General features: G+C 46.1%; 1 protein-coding gene across 2 annotated transcripts in view; it reads left to right on the top strand.

The window, feature by feature from the left end:
* The first annotated feature begins 1,287 nt into the window (after positions 1-1,287).
* The window catches only part of tspan12 (tetraspanin 12), a 77,480-nt gene continuing 57,592 nt past the window's right edge, over positions 1,288-21,175 (top strand). Inside the window, exons 1-2 of one of the 2 annotated variants that reach the window (XM_060903686.1) lie at positions 1,288-1,894; positions 18,943-19,025. In XM_060903686.1, coding sequence (XP_060759669.1) covers positions 1,829-1,894; positions 18,943-19,025 — 149 coding nt within the window. In that variant the 5' untranslated portion in view covers positions 1,288-1,828. Of the gene's footprint in view, positions 1,895-8,219; positions 8,533-18,942; positions 19,026-21,175 lie in introns of those variants that run through there. The other variant, XM_060903687.1, reaches the window with a different exon arrangement.

The raw sequence follows: 21,175 nt of genomic DNA on the forward strand, positions 1-21,175 counted from the left end.
TAATGCTCAATTCCGATTTTTTTGTGAAATCCGATTTTTTTGTGAGGTCGTTCACATTAACAAATATATGCGACTTGTATGTGATCCTCAGTATGAACAAAAAGCGACCTAAAAGTGTTCCGCATGCGCATTGCAGGATACGATGACGTCACATGCAGTGAGCATGGCCAGTGTTTACGGAAGTAAAACCGCCCGGTTGCGGTATGACCCATCCAATCTAGCTTGAATAGCTGCATCCCCCCAAATGGAAATCAGCTCCCTAACCTCTGCGTCCTTCCATTGAGAAGATTCAGAACCTTCACAGCCCGAAGTGTCCCTCGCATTGATGTCATGCGCAGGGGCGCAGATACGTTTTTTGAACTGGGGGGGACAAAAAACTGGGGGGGACAAAGCTGCCAGCAAACCAACCCCAACCCCGATATGCCTGTCAAACTTGTTGTGGGTTACTATAGCAACCAAGCTTGAGCTCGCAACCTGTGCAGTCTGCGCAGCTCAACCAACCGAATATCAGTCTTTGTTTTATGTGAATTGTTGCAACTATGTATACACTGCCGTGCACCTCAATAAACCGAATGGTAATTAGTCTTTTGATTTTTCCGTGAGGTTTGCCTTATGCAAAGTGGGGGGGGGGGACCGAACGAAGTGAATTTAAATCTGGGTGGGACGAATCCCACCCGTCCCCCCCATCTGCGCCCGTGATTATGCGCCATGTTGTTGTAACTTTTTTTGAGAGACCCGCCGCCTACTTCAGCGCAGAATAGTGACGTTTGTGGCTTGTTGATGACGTGTAAGTCGGATGAATGCGACCTGGCGGTTCAGACTGAAGTCGCATGTGAAAAGATCGGATAGGAATCGGAATTAGGACCACATATCCAAACGGCCTGGGTCGGATTTGAAAAAATCGGATCTGTGTCGTTCATATTGTCAATAAAAGATCGGATACAGGTCACATATGGGCGAAAAGATCGGATTTGAGTCACTTCAGCCTGCAGTGTGAACGTAGCCTATGTTAAAAAATGCTCTAAACTTGACTTGACTCGATTTGACTTGACTTGATGATGACGTCACGTGAAACCCAGGAATAGATGACGACATCCGGGTACTTTCTGTGTAATCGATTGATGTTTGGTTTGTCCTTCTGCTAATGTGAAATGTAATGTAATGAGGACACATTGGGTTCGCCTTTAGGACCCGGAGGCTGACAGTCCAGATAGAGAGAGAGAGAGAGAGAGAGACAGTCTCTCTCTCTCTCTCTCTGAAACTTCCCACACGCTGTGGAGTTGAAGGGAATAGAGCCTGCCCCAGACTGAACACAGTGATCACTCAGCTGCAGTACAGTGGAGTTACACAGCAGTGAGGAGTGACAGCGCGCGCGCACCTCACTTTCGGACCTTGTGCCACTTCAGCAGGACTTTTGGGGCGCGTTCCCGTGACCGGGGCGCGTTCCCGTGACTCCACTCATCATGGCACTGCTCTTCACATGGCTTTGGGATTGTTTTTCTGCATAAGCGCCCATAAGTTCGCGCGAGCCTCCGCCGCCTTGACGCACGAGGAAGCAACAACACACACCACCTGTTACAAACAAACAAACAAACAAACTTGTCCACGGATACATGCGCGCGCGCACGCACGTGTGAACACATCACGGTTGGATCGCCAGCTTTGACTTGAATCGGTGTCTGCGAGGCCATGTGACATCCGAAGGAGTTTTGTTTTTGTTGTTGTTGTTGTTGTTGTTGTTTTCCCCTCTCACTGTGCCAGCGGATCGCGCGCGCGCGCACGGTGGACAGCGTCAGAGCGGTAGAATGAGGAATGAAGCGCGTGCACGATGGCGCGAGAGGACTCGGTGAAGTGCCTGCGCTGTCTGCTTTACGCCATCAACTTACTGTTCTGGGTAAGAGCCGCGGCCCGGTCCGGCCCGGCCCGGCCCGGCCTCCGCACTGCTGCACTAACGCATAGGCTCAGCTCTTACACACTCTGCGCCAGAAAGTCCGAGCAGGTGGTCGAGGGGCCCCTCACGTTACTCGCCTATGGGACGCCAAAGGTGCAAAAACGCTCCACTTGCACCTTTCACCTCGCGTGAGCTGCGCATGCACGAGCCTACCTGATGTACATCCGTACCCCTTTTCAACCAACAGGCAACGGGTTCTTGAACCGGCTCCGCTCAGGATCCTTTGAACCTTGGTGCCAGCGAGCGACCCGGCCCACAATTTCACCAGTTTCGAGTAGAACCGTTGGTGCCAGCGAGTTTCGAGTAGAACCTTGGTGCTAGTGAGTGACCTGGCCCACGATTTCACCAGTTTCGAGTAGAACCGTTGGTGCCAGCAAGTTTCGAGTAGAACCTTAGTGCCAACGAGCGACCCGGCCCACGATTTCACCAGTTTCGAGTAGAACCATTGGTGGCAGCAAGTTTCTAGTAGAACCTTGGTGCCAGCGAGCAACCCTGCCCACGATTTCACCAGTTTCGAGTAGAACCTTAGTGCCAGCGAGCAACCCTGCCCACAATTTCACCAGTTTCGAGTAGAACCGTTGGTGCTAGTGAGTGACCCGGCCCATGATTTCACCAGTTTCGAGTAGAACCGTCGGTGCCAGCAAGTTTCGAGTAGAACCTTAGTGCCAACGAGCGACGCGGCCCACGATTTCACCAGTTTCGAGTAGAACCATTGGTGCCAGCAAGTTTCGAGTAGAACCTTAGTGCCAACAAGCGACCTGGCCCATGATTTCACCAGTTTCAAGTAGAACCATTGGTGGCAGCAAGTTTCTAGTAGAACCTTGGTGCCAGCGAGCAACCCTGCCCACGATTTCACCAGTTTCGAGTAGAACCTTAGTGCCAACGAGCAACCCTGCCCACAATTTCACCAGTTTCGAGTAGAACCGTTGGTGCCAGCGAGCAACCCAGCCCACGATTTCACCAGTTTCGAGTAGAACCGTCGGTGCCAGCAAGTTTCGAGTAGAACCTTAGTGCCAACGAGCGACCCGGCCCACGATTTCACCAGTTTCGAGTAGAACCATTGGTGCCAGCAAGTTTCGAGTAGAACCTTAGTGCCAACAAGCGACCTGGCCCATGATTTCACCAGTTTCGAGTAGAACCATTGGTGGCAGCAAGTTTCTAGTAGAACCTTGGTGCCAGCGAGCAACCCTGCCCACGATTTCACCAGTTTCGAGTAGAACCTTAGTGCCAGCGAGCAACCCTGCCCACAATTTCACCAGTTTCGAGTAGAACCGTTGGTGCCAGCGAGCAACCCAGCCCACGATTTCACCAGTTTCGAGTAGAACCATTGGTGGCAGCGAGTTTTGAGTAGAACCTTGGTGCCAGCGAGTGACCCTGCCCACGATTTCACCAGTTTCGAGTAGAACCATTGGTGCCAGCAAGTTTCGAGTAGAACCTTGGTGCCAGCTAGCAACCCGGCCCACGATTACACCAGTTTCGAGTAGAACCGTTGGTGCCAGCGAGTTTCAAGTAGAACCTTGGTGCCAGCGAGCGACCCGGCCCACCATTTCACCAGTTTTGAGTAGAACTGTTGGTGCCAACAAGTTTCGAGTAGAACCTTGGTGCCAACAAGCGACCCAGCTCACGATTTCACCAGTTTCGAGTAGAACCATTGGTGCCAGCGAGTTTCGAGTAGAACCTTGGTGTCAGCGAGTGACCCGGCCCACCATTTCACCAGTTTCGAGTAGAACCGTTGTAATCAGGGATGCGTCATGAACAAGGAGCATTGCACAATTCACAACATGATTAAACAGAATCATTATACATCATAGGCGTAGAATTGGGTCTGGACATGTCCCTACCAATATCAAACGACGGCTGATATGTCCCTACCAATATTTCTGATTGAAGAAAAAAATCATGCTCCGTGCGCGGTACACAAAGGGTTACTGGAGGCTTCCACTGGGCGAAACACCACGCAGAATTCACTCATGAATTTTCGCTCTGGGGGCGTGGTCGCGAAAACAGCAAGCAAGTTTGGCTACCATGTCAATTAGCAAGTGCAGTTGCAGTGCAGTGACTGGCTGCTAGCTAGCAAACTGTCCTTGAGGAATGTAACGTTAGATTAGCTTGTAAAATGAATCAGTTAACAACAGTTCATATTCAGTGTGTAAAACGACAACAAACGAATATGACTGTTTTCTAAGTTTGTGTGGCATGTAAATCACAATCCGACTTGATACTGACAACAGCTCGTGTTCACAAAGACATTATTAAATCATATCAGATTGTGCTAATGTTGGCTAATATTGCACCGAGTCTTGCTTGTGAGCAGGCCCGCCGACAGGGGGGGACAAACAGGTATGTTGTCCCGGGCCCAGGAATGGGGAGGGCCCAGAACTGGGCTCTCATGAAGTTGCGATTATTTTATTTCATTTCAAAATGTGTTGATTTGGGGGAGAAATGTGCTATATTTGCATTCGATAAATTATTTCTAGATCTTTTGCCTTTATTGTCTTTGAAAAAGGCGTCAAGAACCCCCTACCACCCCTAATGCAAAAATGGTTTGGTCTGACTCTTTGATTAAGGGGAAAAAAACGACATCGTTCGATCATAGCGCTTCGACAATCAGCGTGCGTGCCATTTGCCAACATGCACAAGTCAGGAGCACAGAAAAGAAAAGAAAAGAGAAAAAGAGAGGAAGAAACCAAGAGACTCAGGGGCTCACTGCATAAATATTTAAAAAAAAGATTCGGATGATGCAACAGGTACTAGCAAAGGCAGTGGGGCAGCTGAGCCAGGTAAGACACAGCCAACTTTTTCCAGCCCCGTAAAGTAACCCCAACCAAGGCATGCGTGGCACGCAATTCATGTTACAAACGAGGGGAGAGCAAGTCACACTGAACACTAGGGCTGTAACAATATGCGTATCGAAATCGCGATACGCAGAGCCACGATCCGTGTCGCGATACAAGAAGGCAGAATCGCGGTACACCCTTTCAAACTTCTCCTCAGCCCAAAAACAGAGGCGCTTCCAAACTTCAATTTATAAATACTTTACTTTTTATTTAAATTACATTTTAAACTTACTTAAATTACTTTTATTTTTTATATCTATTAGTAAGTCGTTTTTTCGCCGACCTGCGACAATCTTCTGCGAGTCACACAACGTCCACACTCGCCACTGGCAGAGCATTCATTTCTTTTAAGCAGTCGACATTCTGGTTGCGACGCGGGGAGCGAATCTGTAAACAAGCAGCTCATTGGCTGGCTAGGTGTGCCACAAGCCAATCACAATCACTTGACCGGAAAGGCATGCAGTGTTGCCAGATTGGGCGGGTTTAGGTGCTTTTTGGCTGGTTTTGAACATATGTTGGGGTGGAAAACGTTAGCAATATCTGGCAACACTGAAGGCATGTCTGCTTGGGTGGAAGCCTTCTGCGGCAGTTACATTTTGACACGCGAGCAACGTTTCACCATAAAAATTCCGTAATTTCCATCTGTTTTCCGCGATCACAGAAAATCATTGGCCCTATGAGAGTGAGACAGTGAGAGAGCCACCCCTATACCCCCCCCGCCCCCCAAAAAAAATCTTAACGGATTTACACGATTTAGAAAAATGACTTTTTCAGAACCGAAAAAAACAGAGCTTCCGGCTCAACAGTATTATTTTGAGAAATAAAACAGTCTTTGGATATACATTTGTTCATTTTTGCATACATATTACTCATTCTCTGCAGTGGTCTGAATTATTTGTTATTAAATAGTTAATGTCAGTAAGTAAATGCTAATAAGTCAAATTTACTACTTTAAAAATACATTTAAAAAAATCGTGGGTGTATCGAATCGTGGGTCAAAAATCGCGATACGAATCGAATCGTGAGTTGGGTGTATCGTTACAGCCCTACTGAACATCATATCAAACGCACAGGGCATTGAATCATTTCATAACCACAACGGCTTAATAACATTGTGTTTCATATATCTGATTGAAGCTAAGAATATTCACATTAGCCCGCAATCATATCCCGCCGTTTCTTGAGCGGTGTGTTCTTCTCTGCTTTTCACACTGGACAGTACACACGCACAGTATACTATGTTCGCCCCCAGCCCTGCCCGAAATCCCCCGTCCATCGCTGCTCCTTCAAGAGCACCCCAATCGCGTGATTATAGTAGACTATCCACGAGAAATGCGCATTGCATTTCACACCTGAATAGTTGCAGACTAAGGAAATGTTAAAACTGTAAAAATGTTGAAATGCTAAAATGAAATGGTTGTTGACCGGTTGAATGGTTTTTGAATACCTGGCATAAGAGAGGTGGGTGTGTGTGTGTGGGTTGGCCCGGGGGGGGGGTTGTTAGGGGGGGCCCATTCAGAGCATTTTGTCCCGGGCCCAGCCAAAGCTGTCAGCGGCCCTGCTTGTGAAGTGCCTGCAAACTTTAGCAGCCGCTAACCCTGAATTTGAAGTGCTTCAGTTCAGACCTGCAGAGCCCTGACCAAGTTCGTGTAACATGACACATATAACCAACAACCCGATGGTGATGTGGACATTGTTCGTGGCCCAGACGCCTTTTAATCAAATAAAATGTTTTCACATAATAAGCATAACAGCCTCCGCCTTCTTGATCAGAAATTTTTGGTTACTCCCGCCTCTCTGAAAACTTTTTTAAGCGTGTTCTGAATTGAAGAAATACATTTTACACAGTTTTCCTCGACCAGAACGCTATCTGCGCTTCCGCAGAACCCTGTCCGTCCCTCCTCTCCCTCCCCTCTCCGCTCTGGGCTCAAGAAGATAACAAAAGGGCGATAATATAACAACAACCAATCAGAATTCAGATACATTCGGTTGCCAAGTAAAATTGTACCTTTCAACGTGTCAGAAAAGTTCTAAAGACCTCGTCCTGTTTTACCATTAGATCAATCACATATCAGCTTAAATTAGCATTCTAAGGCCAAGTTTACATTAGACCGTATCTGTCTCGTTTTCTTCGCGGATGCACTGTCCGTTTACATTAAAACGCCTGGAAACGCCGGGAAACGGGAATCCGCCAGGGTCCACGTATTCAATCCAGATCGTGTCTGGTCCGGTGCTGTGTAAACATTCAGAATACGCGGATACGCTGTGCTGAGCTCTAGCTGGCGTCGTCATTGGACAACGTCACTGTGACCACCTTCCTGATTCGCTGGCGTTGGTCATGTGACGCGACTGCTGAAAAACGGCGCGGACTTCCGCCTTGTATCACCTTTCATTAAAGAGTATAAAAGTATGAAAATACTGCAAATACTGATGCAAATACTGCCCATTGTGTAGTTATGATTGTCTTTAGGCTTGCCATCCTTCCACTTGCAAGTGGTAAGTGATATGTGCTGGGATCACACACACAGCGGCTCAGTCCCGAATCACTGCTCGTGCACTTCACTCGCGCGCTCTGTGAGCTGCGCAGGGCCGGAGTGCGCACCCTCCAGAGGGCACTCGCTGTTCAGGGCGGAGTGATTTGGAGCGCAGGATGCCTGCGGAGCCGAGCGTATCCGTGTATTGGCGTTGCTGTGTGCAGGCGAATCGTGTATTGGTGTTGCTGTGTGCATGTTAATCGTTTTAAAAACATTAATCTGATGATCCGCTGATACGGTCTAATGTAAACCCCACCTAAAACTAGCTAAAGATCACACAGAAGAGAGCCAACTCCGTCTGCCAGCCTCATGTAATGCAGTGTTTAAGGCTCCTTATGTGTTTTACTTCCATTTATGAGGGAAAGGAACATACACCCTCCCGACAGTCAATGCGTTATTCACTTGTAAAACACATTTGCAAATTGGTAGAATGAGTTAATCATCACATGCAAGATTTGCAATTAATCAAATGAATCGCATATTATTATTATTATTCATGAATTGCTACAGTTCTGAACTTCAAATTTTAAAAGTCTGGACTTTGGAGAGATGATGGATACTCTTTTGGTGGAACAGAACGGAGCAAAATATTGTGACCCTCTAATGTTGACCTGAAGTTGGCGCCACTGGGGGTTGGCATTGGGTAAAACCTACAGCCTTGTTATACATACAGGACACTTTTTCGATGGAATAAAAACATGTGTTCTATTCCCTTCTAGCACATTTAATTCATTTGGTTTGATAGCATGCAATATTATGATCATATCGCTTATCCTACATTGAATTCAAGTACCTGGGGTCAACTGTGCAGGAAAATGGGGGCTGCGTTAGTGTGGTGAGAAAGAGAGTGCAGGCAGGGTGGAGCAGTTGGAGAAGGATTTCGGGAGTCATTTGTGATAGGAAAGTCTCAGCAAAAGTGAAAGGTAAGATGTATGGACCCTTTTCACGTGACGTCACGACAAACGCGGCCGCCATTTTGGACATGTACTACCAGTAGTTTACCACAGCCAGCATTGAGGAACGGCAGCAAAGAAAGTGTTTATTTTCAGCAAGACTTCCGTCATGCCACTATATTGTTGTGCACCTGGATGTAGTAACCATCAACAAACAAGGCAAGAGTTATCATTTTATCGGATCCCGGTAGATGCTGACCGACGGAGAAGATGGATAGCGGCATACCAACGCTTGTGTAGTGACCACTTTGTTGGAGGTAAGACGAATAAAATTAGCCAGAAAAGGCATTACATTGCTGTTAACATTCCATTCTAGTTTACTGTAATTATGATCTGGCAGCTATTTACACCGGATCCAGTGTAAATAGCCGCCGGAGCCAACGTCCGAGGTTCCGGAGCGCGCTCGCTCGCGGCCCGGCCGGAGCCGGCGGCCGCGGAGCCAGCGCGCGCGCGCTCGCAGCCCGGCCGGAGCCAGCGCGCGCGCGCTCGCTCGTGGCCCGGCCGGACGTTGGCTCCGGCAGCTATTTACACTGGATCCGGTGTAAATAGCTGCCAGATCATAATTACAGTAAACTAGTAAATACAGTTTTCTGCATCTCGCGCCTTTTTCTTTTATGTTTGTCGCCTTCCTCGCATTCAAACCGATTTGAGCCGAAGTCCACTACATGTCCAAAATGGCGGTCGCGTTTACGAAGGTCACGTGACTGAAAAGGGTCCATAAGACAGTAGTGTGAGACCAGCTGTGATGTATGGATCAGAGACCGTACCCTTAACGAAGAGACAGGAGGCAAAGTTGGAGGTGGCGGAGTTGAGGATGTTAAGGTTTGCGATGGGAGGTTGGACAGGATAAGGAACGAGCACATCAGAGGGACAGCACATGTGGAGAGCTTGGGAATGAAGCTAAGAGAGATGAGGCTGAGATGGTCTGGGCACATCCTGAGAAGAGATGCAGAGCATGTTGGAAGGAGAATGTTGAGGATGGAGCTGCCAGGCACACGGAAACAAGGAAGGCCAAAGAGGAGATACATGGATGTGGTGAGAGAGGATGTGAAAGTGGCAGGTGTAGTAGAGAAGGATGCGGAAGACAGGGAGCAATGGAGACGAAAGATCCGCTGTGGCGACCCCTAATCGGGAGCAGCCAAAAGAAGAAGAAGATCACTTATCTTACATGTACAGTAGCTCGGAGCAAACTTCGTGTGACATAATGACAAAATCAATCCGCGTTTAATAAAATGAAATAACTGGTGAATACCTGGCGACTTGTCCAGGGTGTACCCCGCCTTTCGCCCGTAGTCAGCTGGGATAGGCTCCAGCTTGCCTGCGACCCTGTGGAAGGATAGAGCGGCTAGAGTTATTGAGATGAGCGATGAGATATAATGGGAATGCGCAAACAGAAAAGGGAAGTAAGAACACATTATTTTACCGTTGTACTCCACATACAGTATGCGCAGCGCCAGATGTAGGCAAACAGTCGCCAATAAAATGAGCAACAGCTCAAATAACCCGATGTTGATACATTGCCCAACACAAAGGGAAAGTCATGCCAGTTTTGTAGGAAACCTGGAACATGTTGAAGTGGATGTTTTGAGAAGTGTTTATGTTCGTATTGTTTTCCCCACGCGATGCCTGAATAATCCACGTCAACTGTCTGTCTGTTATAACAAATGAATGACAGACATTACAAGGCCGTACAGCTAACTAATATTGCATAGTTAATCATCGGGACTCAGTGTAAACAAATCAGCATTATTGAACAAATGAATAACAACCCAGATATACCACCGACGTTTAGAGCAATGCGCCGTATTGGCGTAATATCGCCTCAGCTCAAGTCAGGTTTTGGACATGGTAAGCGAGAAAACTGCACTTCTTTCAACGGGACTTAAACTCTGGTTTATTGCCATCCTCTTCAGAAACGTTGCTCTGGCTTGTCAATGCAACTTCACAAATCACTGCTCCTCCCTGTGGAAAAAAAATGGTATTGCAGCTGTGTTTTTTAAGGGGCGTTGCCAGTCCAGGCTTCATCAACACGTCATGTGTGGGGGATTACGATACGGGCACGGCCCTCGCACAGACCCCGCACGGACCAAGCATGGTGCGGGCATGGAAACAGGCAAACAAATGAATGGCTTCTACTGTATTACGTCACTCTAATACACATGGAGAACGAGCGTTGAATATGGTTTACGATATTGCATGGCTGTCAAGACAACATTGGAAATGCCATAAGATATGTATTACACGTAAAACTTCCGTGCTAATGAGCGACTGTGACAATTTGTAAAAAACTTTTTGTAAAACAGTGGCGGTGGCAGGCCCCCCCCCCAAATTATGTTGGGGGGGGGGGGGGCTGTGCCCCTCCAAGTTACGATGGGAGTCCTTTGTCTATTTACAAGGAAGAAAAGGAGAGAGTAGTGTGAATAAGCAGCCCGCTGTGCGCCTTTGTTTTCCCTTATTAAATCCCGCTGCGTCCCTTCATCCCGGCGCCCCGGCGGCATCCCTTTGTACTGTGGGTTGGTATCACCCATTCACACCAAAACCGATGCAAATTAGCCTGGCCCTGACGTCACCGATTGCCTCCACTTTCCGGGATTTTCCTTATTTGGCTTACGCAGAACTGCAAAACCCATCACTTTTAATAGACAAGCTGATTTATGAATATTCTGTGGACTAATTAACCCATTGCTGTGGCAACTGTCTAGACATTTCTGGTCTCCTTGGGTACTCATGCCAAAGTGGGGACCCTGTGACAGCAAGGCTATGACAGTGTCGCTACATTTGTATCTGACTAATAACTCGTGTCCTGTCCGGATAGCTAGATAGCGTTCACGAGGTGTAAAAGCAGGTTTGGGTACCCAAAAACTTGATGCTGCTCTAGAGCTACATGAATTCTCTTGCTGCCCTGACCAAACCCATGGTAAGAGGGCGTTATCCTCTCAACGATTCGAAGTAGACGTAATTACATTATAGTATCATTGGTTCTGTTTCATATAGAAAAAAAATACATGGACGAAATGTACTCTAATAGAGATATTAAACTTAGCTTTACTCCACCAAAATTTGCCTCTCAAAATGCGGGAAATAGCGTTTTAGAGGGTTAAAAATTCCAGAATTTCCCGGGGGGGCATGCCCCTGGACCCCTCTAGATTTGGTGCGCCTTAGGCGCACGACATGCAACCCCCCCCCATCCAAAACTTCCTGCCACCACCTTTGTAAAATCTATAATTGTTTCATTGAATGTGTATGTATGATAATAATAATAATAATGGCTGGCTTTTTCCATGGTATATCAGATATATTCCATTCACCTAGCATGATATTGAACTAGTTTTTGACTCGTTCAACATCATGCTAGCTGAATGGAATATATCCGATATACCACTCAACGCCAGTCAGTATTATTTAAATATTATATGGCACGAGCTACTTCCGGTAAAATCCTGCGCTCTGATTGGTTGCTTGGCAGGCAGAATTTTCCCGTAATGCCCGTGGGCGATTACGGACTTTCTTTCCAAGTCGCTGGCTTTCAATGTTGCAAAAAAACAAACAAAAACAAAACGACAAAAAAAGATGAATTGGAAATCAAAACGGAATCAAAAATGGCCGAAACACGAAAGACAAACAAGAGTCACTGAGGTTTTCAAGAAATGAGCAACGAAGATCATTCAGACATCGCTAATCGCTAACTGTGAGAAAAAATTCAGTTTTGAACTCGCTAGCTGTTTATTTTGAATGCGTGACTCAACTATGTTACAAATATGACGTGGATGAAAACAGCGTTATGCCTCATTATAATGAGCATCTATTTTAATCTTAGAAATAAAAAAGTCATATAATAAACTCCTTATTAACCTCGCTTGATCGGTCTTTAGGCTACTATCACACTGTCTCGTATCTTGCCACGTAAGCGGTGTGTGGGTCAAACGACAAGAAATGAGATGTGTTTTGTCCAAAATTAAAGTCCTGTGACGTACACGGCATAGGTGTGGCGTTCCTGTGGCGTATCTGGGGTTTGTATGGGGTTCATGGGATGTAAAATTGTGGCGTGCTGAGGCAGATGCGTGGCGTATGATGCGTTGCTGCGGCGTAACTGTTTTGTTGGCGTGGCGTTTTGTTCTTACGTGTGATGTTGCTACTGCGTACCTGCAGCATATCTGCGGCATTCACAGGTGGGTATAAAAGGAGGCTTCATGCTGCGTTTGTTGTCATTCGTTACAGTCAAGAAAGCATTATGCTAGCGAAGAAGTCAGGACGCAAGAAGGGCAAGGGAAGAGGGAAGACATCAGCCACATCCATCCACCCAGCCAGCCCCGGAGCCACTTTCCTCAGACACACGTCATTTAAAGCGTTCACATGGTGTAATAGGTGTTCGAGCAACATTCCTGCTGCGTCACTTTCATTTTTACGGCGTACATGTGATGTATGTGTGACGTATCAAAGCTGCTACATATGTGCTACGGACTTAAAAATACGCCGCACCCTGGCGTACAAGGAGATTGTGTTACGCATCCTAGAGTATTAGCTACGTAAGCTGGCGATGCTGTGACGTTCCTTTCTTACTGCCATGTAGCCTGATACGCTGGACATACGCAAGGCTGAAACGCCAATGTGTGAACCAAGCATTACAGGAAAATATCAGACCTATGGCTCGGTCCGTACTGTCAAGACCTCGGTCTGATATTTTCCCGTAAAGACCTCGCGGTCAGTTAATAAGTAGTTAGTAGTAAGATGGCGTGCTAGTAAATACACAGTAATAAAAAGGTTACAGTCCGGACAAGCGAAACATCTTGCTGTTTGTCCGACTGGATTAGAAATTTAATGTCGAACCCTGACTTGCTGTTAATTCCAATACAACCAGGGTCCTGTTCCTCATGTCAATTTTAACATTGTAGTTTTTAAAATGTGGTCTGCAAGGTATAGCCAGGGATCTGTGATTTGATTTTTATTAGTTATAGAAATCACAATGCACCATTATCCATGTTATTCAATTTATTGTTCTTATCTCATCTCATCTCATTATCTGTAGCCGCTTTATCCTGTTCTACAGGGTCGCAGGCAAGCTGGAGCCTATCCCAGCTGACTACGGGTGAAAGGCGGGGTACACCCTGGACAAGTCGCCAGGTCATCACAGGGCTGACACATATGGCCCTTTTCCACTACCCTTTTTCAGCTCACTTCAGCTCGCTTCAGCCCGACACGGCTCGTGTTTCAACTACCTTAGAGCAGCACGACTCAGCTCGCTTCAGCCCTACTCAGCACCCAAAACTCGCACGGTTTTGGAGTAGGGCTGAAGCGAGCCAAACCGAGCCGAGTGGGGCTAGGGGCGTGAGCAGACACTCCCCTGTGCACTGATTGGTGAGGAGGAGTGTCCTCACATGCCCACACACGCCCCGCGAGCACGCTGGGATCTGTAAACACCGTAAACCCGGAAGAAGAAGAATTACGAATTACGAGAATTTCTGAAGCCTTATGCGCCTCGCCTCATCTATACGCTCTTGCCAGTATCTGTTGGCGTTGTCGGTGACAACAAGCCACAGCACCAAGACCAGCAACACTAACGACTCCATGTTTATTGTTTACTATCCGGGTCGTGAGACTACCGCTTAAAAGATCACTGATGTCACTGTTTGCGCCGCCTAACGACATCACGTGACTTCCACCCACTTTCGCTAACTCCACCCAATGTGTCCACCCACTTCCAGCCAGCACGGTTGTAGTCGAAATGCAACTCCAACAGCCCCACTCAGCTCGACTCAGCCGCGTTGGTAGTGGAAAAGCGGCATTAGACACAGACAACCATTCACACTCACATTCACACCTACGGTCAATTTAGAACCACCAATTAACCTAACCTGCATGTCTTTGGACTGTGGGGGAAACCGGAGCACCCGGAGGAAACTCACGCGGACACGGGGAGAACATGCAAACTCCGCACAGAAAGGCCCTCGCCGGCCACGGGGCTCGAACCCGGACCTTCTTGCTATGAGGCGACAGCGCTAACCACTACACCACCGTGCCGCCCTATTGTTCTTATACGTCTTTTAATTTTACATTTACAGCATTTTGCAGGGTGATTTACAGAAGTGCTGTGTATTATCCAACAAAAAACACATTTATGCTAGGACAAAGAGGTCCGGGTCAAAGATTAAGCTAAACCCCTATTATAAAGGAGTTAACAAACCAAAAGTAACATGATTGCCAGGTCTCAGGAAAAAAAAAAAAAAATCCAGCCAAACTACATTTCAAACCAGTCCGCTATATAGCCCAGAAACTTCATGCATGGGAAAACAGATGCATTTTTCTTCTTTTTCTCAGTCTTTGCATGTAAACCAAGTTCACCATTGCGCACACATTTCTAATTTGCAGTATCTGCAATGCTCCTTTTTTTTTAAAAATAATCATTTGATACGGCGCTTATCCACTCCGTAATCCCCTTTCCCTCTCCTAATCTTTGCAAAATAACTGACAACAGAAATGGTTCTATACGTTGTCGATACACTGTTTGTTTTTACATTTTATCTTTGTTTCCTACAGCTGATGTTTGTAGAAATCAGTATGATTTTATTCGGGTTATTTGCTTTAAAACAAGATCATGGTGGCGGCACCTATTATTTAAAATAGCGTTAAAAACGGCCCCCTCCGGACTGATCCAGAAATAATAATAAACTCTGACAAGTAGGTCTGTTGTTGGTCATTTTAGGAATAAAAACCATATGCTTCCAAAATACATGAGCGAAAATATCATTGTACAAATTTAAATACTATGTCGAGAAATATCCATGCAATTTATTTTACAGTTTTGTTATTAACCCTCATCCTACCATGCTATTTTACACCTTAATCTTACCATGTGGGGTCCGTTTGGACCCCAATACTTTTCTTTAAAATTAAAGCTTATAAAGACAAAATCACCAGATAAGTTTTGTTCAGAACATCTTGTATTAATAACAGCAATACACTAAAGGGCCCAAGGCATAAAGAACACACTTAACCTTCATCCTACCAGCCAATTTTACATACACAAACTACCAGGCGGGGTCCGTATGGACCCCAGGAGGGAATACCTTGAAATCAATGCAGTAAGAACCAATTCAATGCAGCAAACAGACATAACTTTATTGAAGAACAAAATCCACTATGGCTGAATATCAATGATGTATTATAAATGCAATAACATTGCAATAATATTGCAATAACTAGCATACATGTAGCAAATTATAGCGCCACAAAAAAAATTGGCATTATATACATGATTTTTGCAGCTCATGCAGCTGTAAAACATTCTGGATTACAACTTAGGTCTTTTCTTACAGAATTTAAAACAAAAAAGTAATTGTAAAATAATTTAGGGCTTTTGTTTTGCAGCCTGTGCTTATTGCAGCAGTGGGGTCCACACGGACCCCAAGAAGGAATGCCTTGGTAGTTTCATTATGGAACATAAAAGAAATAAAAGAAATTAACTTTCAGTGTGCTATTCAATTATAAAATGAAAGACAGATAAACTTTACTCTGGGGTCCGGTTGGACCCCAGTAACAAATTAATTATACCTTCACAATGCAAAAAGCTGATCTTCCGGTGCTTTAGTGTTTTAATTACGACATAAATTCCGACAAATTCATAAAACGGTGAGGCAGTATGTCACATATTTTTAAAATGGCAAACAAACATATAGGTGCGGGGTCCAGATGGACCCCACTTGGTAGGATGAAGGTTAAAAAAGGTCTCTGGCTGTAAAATGTTTAAGAGCCCCTGATCCAAGATAAAATTACATACATATGTATATCCATCCATTAGCCGTAACCGCTCATCCTGTACAGGGTCGCGGGCAAGCTGGAGTCTCTCCCAGCTGACTATGGGTGAGAGGCGGGGTACACCCTGGACATCCAGGTCATCGCAGGGCTGACACATAGAGACAAACAACCATTCACACTCACATTCACACCTACGGTCAATTTAGAGTCACCAGTTAACCTAACCTGCATGTCTTTGGACTGTGGGGGAAACCGGAGCACCCGGAGGAAACCCACGCGGACACGGGGAGAACATGCAAACTCTGCACAGAAAGGCCCTCGTCAGCCACTGGACTCGAACCCAGGACCTTCTTGCTATGAGGCGACAGCGCTAACCACTACACCACCCCATATGTATATCATATTTATTAATCAACATAATTCCAAACAAGCTAAATCAGTTTCTCAGATGCACCTGAGAACTTCATTAGATCAGATTGATTTTTTGATATCAGTGCATTTTCACAATTTTCCCTTGAAATTGCCAAGACGTGAAACCCTGATCAGTTCTTGAACACAATATAGTCAGCAGGGTTCTCCAGAAAATCTGAAGTAGCAGGCTAAAAAAAAGTAGTAGGCGGCTCTGGAACAGAGTAGGCGGTGCGCCAAAGGCATGTTTACGCTAGGGGGGTCTGCGAGCATGCCCCCTGAGAAAATTTTGAAATTTACATGCTGTCAGGATGCAGGCACTTACGAATGCAGGCACAAGGGACAGCTTAGACTTGGGGCTCCCACGTCTTAAGACGCATGAGGCAGCCAAGGTTGTCCAGCTGTTTCTGTCTGCGGCTAGCCGCAACGTATCTCTCCATCCCTTGTCAACTGACCGGAGGTCCCTATCGACCGTCTGACGCCAGTTCATCTTTGGACGTCCCCTCTGTCACTGCCCATGGGGGTTCCATTGGAGAACTTGGCTGGCAAGTCTTTCTGGCGGAAGTCTGACAATATGTCCCAGCCAGCTTAGCTGACGTTTGGATATGATTGTTGACACTCGCTGTTGACTCATTTGGGATCTTACTTCCTTGTTTGAGATAAAGTCACTCCATCTACTATAATTTTTGGCAATAATTGATCATTTTTATTCGGGTAATTTAATAATAATAATAATAATACATAATAATGAGTGGTACAGTGGTGTAGTGGTTAGCACTGTCACCTCACAGCAAGAAGGTTCTGGGTTCGAGCCCAGTGGCTGACGGGGGCCTTTCTGTGTGGAGTTTGCATGTTCTCCCCGTGTCTGCGTGGGTTTCCTCCAGGTGCTCCGATTTCCGAGACAGTCCAAAGACATGCAGGTTAGGCTAATTGGTGGCTCTAAATTGACTGTAGGTGTGAATGTGAGTGTGAATGGTTGTTTGTCTCTGTGTGTCAGCCCTGATCTGGCGACTTGTCCAGGGTGTACCCTGCCTCTCGCTCATAGTCAGCTGGGATAGGCTCCAGCTTGCCCGCAACCCTGCACAGGATAAGCGGTTATGGATAATGGATGGATAATAATAATAATAATAATATAGAAAGGTCCTGAGTGAGAATAACAATTTGTGCCAGTGCTGCTAGAGCAAATTAATAAAATACAAGATAAAGTAAAAAAAAGTGCAGTGAAAACAGATATTGTACAAATTGTAATAACTGTATTTACAGTCCTGGATGTAAAGTGATCAGTATGTTCGCAGCAACTTGCGTGTGTGTGTGTGTGTGTCTGGGGGTGGGGTGTTGTAATGGAGGCTACAGCTCTGGGGGAGAAGGTGTTCCCCAATCTACTTGTGCACGTCCTGTATCTTTTACCAGATGGGAGAGGGATAAACAGTTTATGACCTGGGTATATTGAGTCCTTGATAATGTCGTTAGCCCTCTTACATGAACGGCTAACATAAACTATGTCCGGATTTGGTAGCTTAGTTCCCACAATCCTCTGTGCAGTCTTAACTACAGCATAAAAACAACATGTTGCTAAAAATTGCCAAATAGCATATGTCTGAGAATCCAAGTCTGAAATTTGCACAGATTATCACGTAGGGTATTTTTTTATTTTATTGAATAGGGCAGCACGGTGGTGTAGTGGTTAGCGCTGTCGCCTCACAGCAAGAAGATCCGGGTTCAAGCCCCGTGGCCGGCGAGGGCCTTTCTGTGCGGAGTTTGCATGTTCTCCCCGTGTCCGCGTGGGTTTCCTCCGGGTGCTCCGGTTTCCCCCACAGTCCAAAGACATGCAGGTTAGGTTAACTGGTGACTCTAAATTGACCGTAGTTGTGAATGTGAGTGTGAATGGTTGTCTGTGTCTATGTGTCAGCCCTGTGATGACCTGGCGACTTGTCCAGGGTGTACCCCGCCTTTCGCCCGTAGTCAGCTGGGATAGGCTCCAGCTTGCCTGCGACCCTGTAGAACAGGATAAAGCGGCTAGAGATAATGAGACGAGATGAGACGTTCACAAAGCCGAGAAAAAAGTTCAACTTCAGGGTTCTCTCTGCTACCCTTCTGATCCATTTGGCCTTCCATATGGTTCTGTTTCAACAACTGCACACTGAATTAAGGTCTATTAAGCTCCATGGTCATATCTCTATATCGCGGCCTGCTTCTTTGACCCCCAACCATGTCTGTGCTGCGTGTTTCACATTCTGCTACACACTATTTTAGGGAATTAAATGTGATAAGTGCTGGGTGTCGCTTTCACAGCCAAGAATGCCAACAGGGCGCACAAACTAAACTGTGCGACTCATATCTCAGTGGGTCAGACAGACAGGACACAGTGGCCTTAGACAAACAGGAGCCCAACAAGGTTTACAGGGCTCTGAATTGTGAATGCTGGAAGGGATGGAAGTTACTGAGTTGTACACATATGCATATGTGTTTATGTGCTGCCGGTCTAAAGCTGTTCTCTCTCTCCACAGCTAATGGCCCTGTGTGTGCTGGGAGTGGCTGCGTGGCTTAGGGATTACCTGAACAATGTGCTCACCTTAACTGCAGACACCAGGTGAGTGAACGGCTCCATCCTTTCAAATACAAGTAATCTGGTCATTTTAAAGAGTCAGGCCCTGTCCACACGGCAACGGATTCAAGTGAATCTGATAAAATTGTTTATCGTTTCGGCCTGGCGTCCACACGGCACCGGCATTTTGGGTGCCCCAAAACGAAATCTTTTGAGAACGGGTTCCAGAGTGAAAAAATCTGGCAACGGAGCCGTTGCGAAGTCGTCTGGATGAGTAGAACGGATTTGTTTACAATGACGTCACAACCACATGTGCTTCATGCTGGGTAGAAGTGTAACGAACTCGATGCGAGTTGTCAACAAATCCTATAACTTGGTTCATGAAACGCGCTTACAAAATATTTTCACTGTGAATATTTATTGTGTAATGGTGCAAAGTGAGAGAGAGAGAGAGAGAGAGAGTGAGAGAATAGCCCTTAGGACAGAGTCAATCCCGCCAGCAAAAATAGGGAAAAAAAAGGAGCAATCTCACCTCTTCAGATGTTTATTCCGGACCATTAAAGAATTCTGGAGGATATCAGAATGTTGGCGTACCGGCTTCCATCTACCCCCATTCATTCCTCTTTCCGCGTCTCCATTCAAAAAATGAGCATGTGATTTAAAGGGCTGATGACACGAACATGACTCTATGCAATTTCTTAAATAAACTATACAACACGGCAAACATGTTAGATTTCTGTTATAATTACGTGAAAAGAAGCTGTTGTTACGCGAATATCCAACTTTTAATTGCACAGCGCAAGAAAACTGGGTCCGTGGCTCACAGCCATGTTGTGACGTCAGCGGGAGAACACGCTGCGGTTCACTGGCTGTTCTACTCTGGTTCTACTCAATGGAAATGGCACATGAAAACGCCGGTGAACTCTCTAGTGCTAGCTCTTCCTCTTCTGGGAGTCTAGAATTGTGTTGATCTCTTCCGAATAGAATCTATGATAGCCTACCCTCTTTACCCTTTGCCTCTCGTTGCTAGGCGGCAGTTACATGAAAGCCGCAAGCTTTCACAAGCAAATACATGACTGATATCACGCCGACTTTATGATTACATTTATGATTATCATGTAGAATCTATAGCTCTACGTACCTTTATCTTATGTCGTTTCACAACACATGTTCTGACAGGAGGACTGTCTTTGGATCCGGCATAGCTACGAGTAGACCCCCTCTGGAATACTGGCAGTGTTGCCAGATTGGGAGGTTTCCCGCCCAGTTGGGCGGTTTCAAGTGCATTTTGGTGGGTTTTGAACATATTTTGGGCTGGAAAACATCAGCAGTATCTGTTGCCAGATACTGCTGACGTTTTCCAGCCCAAAATATGTTCAAAACCCACCAAAATGCACTTGAAACCGCCCAACTGGGCGGGAAACCTCCCAATCTGGCAACACTGTGTAGGCACTGCTGATGGTAGTAACACACGTTTGTGCTGAACTGAACACCCAAGAGATTCTTTTAAGATGGGAAGGGTGTCAAAACAATCCAAATCGAAGTGTTGAGAGCACAGGACGGATGTTGGTGAGGGCTCCCACTTGTCACGAGTGCGCCTGACTTGCTTCACCCACTTCGCATGCAGCTCGGGATCTCTGGGAAACTTGAATAAACTTACCCCATCCTTGTGGGTTTTGGAGCAAAAGCCGGTAACACAACGCGAAGGCATAATAACTAATATATATATAATGTATAATAATGTATAATAAAAATACTAATAATGATAAACTGAACACCTGTCGCATCAACAACAAACTGGTAAGTTAGGAGGAAGGTTCTTTCGCTGACGTCATATAGCTTCTCCTCCTCCTCCGTCTCCTGGGTGCTGCAGCCCCGTCAAATTTGCCCAAATAGCCACGTTTTTTATCATAACTTGTAAAATAGGCGCCTTCGTGAATTAATATATGGATCATCGGGAATTACTTTTTATGTTATAAAACATCGCCAAAGATGTCAAAAACGTGTCATCAGCACTTTAAAGGGACTATATCCATAGGCTAGGGAGTGAGAAAGTGTGTGCATGTGACAGTGACAGGGATAGTCACTGTGCGCATGCGCAGTTATGCGCATGCGTCTACTTCTATTGTTCTGGTGTCTCCGATGGGACCGTCTTACAGCGCACGTAGAGGTGTGGCATGTGTATTGCATCGTTT

Source organism: Neoarius graeffei, chromosome 21, assembly GCF_027579695.1.
Source record: "Neoarius graeffei isolate fNeoGra1 chromosome 21, fNeoGra1.pri, whole genome shotgun sequence".
Classification (NCBI taxonomy): Eukaryota; Metazoa; Chordata; class Actinopteri; order Siluriformes; family Ariidae; genus Neoarius; species Neoarius graeffei.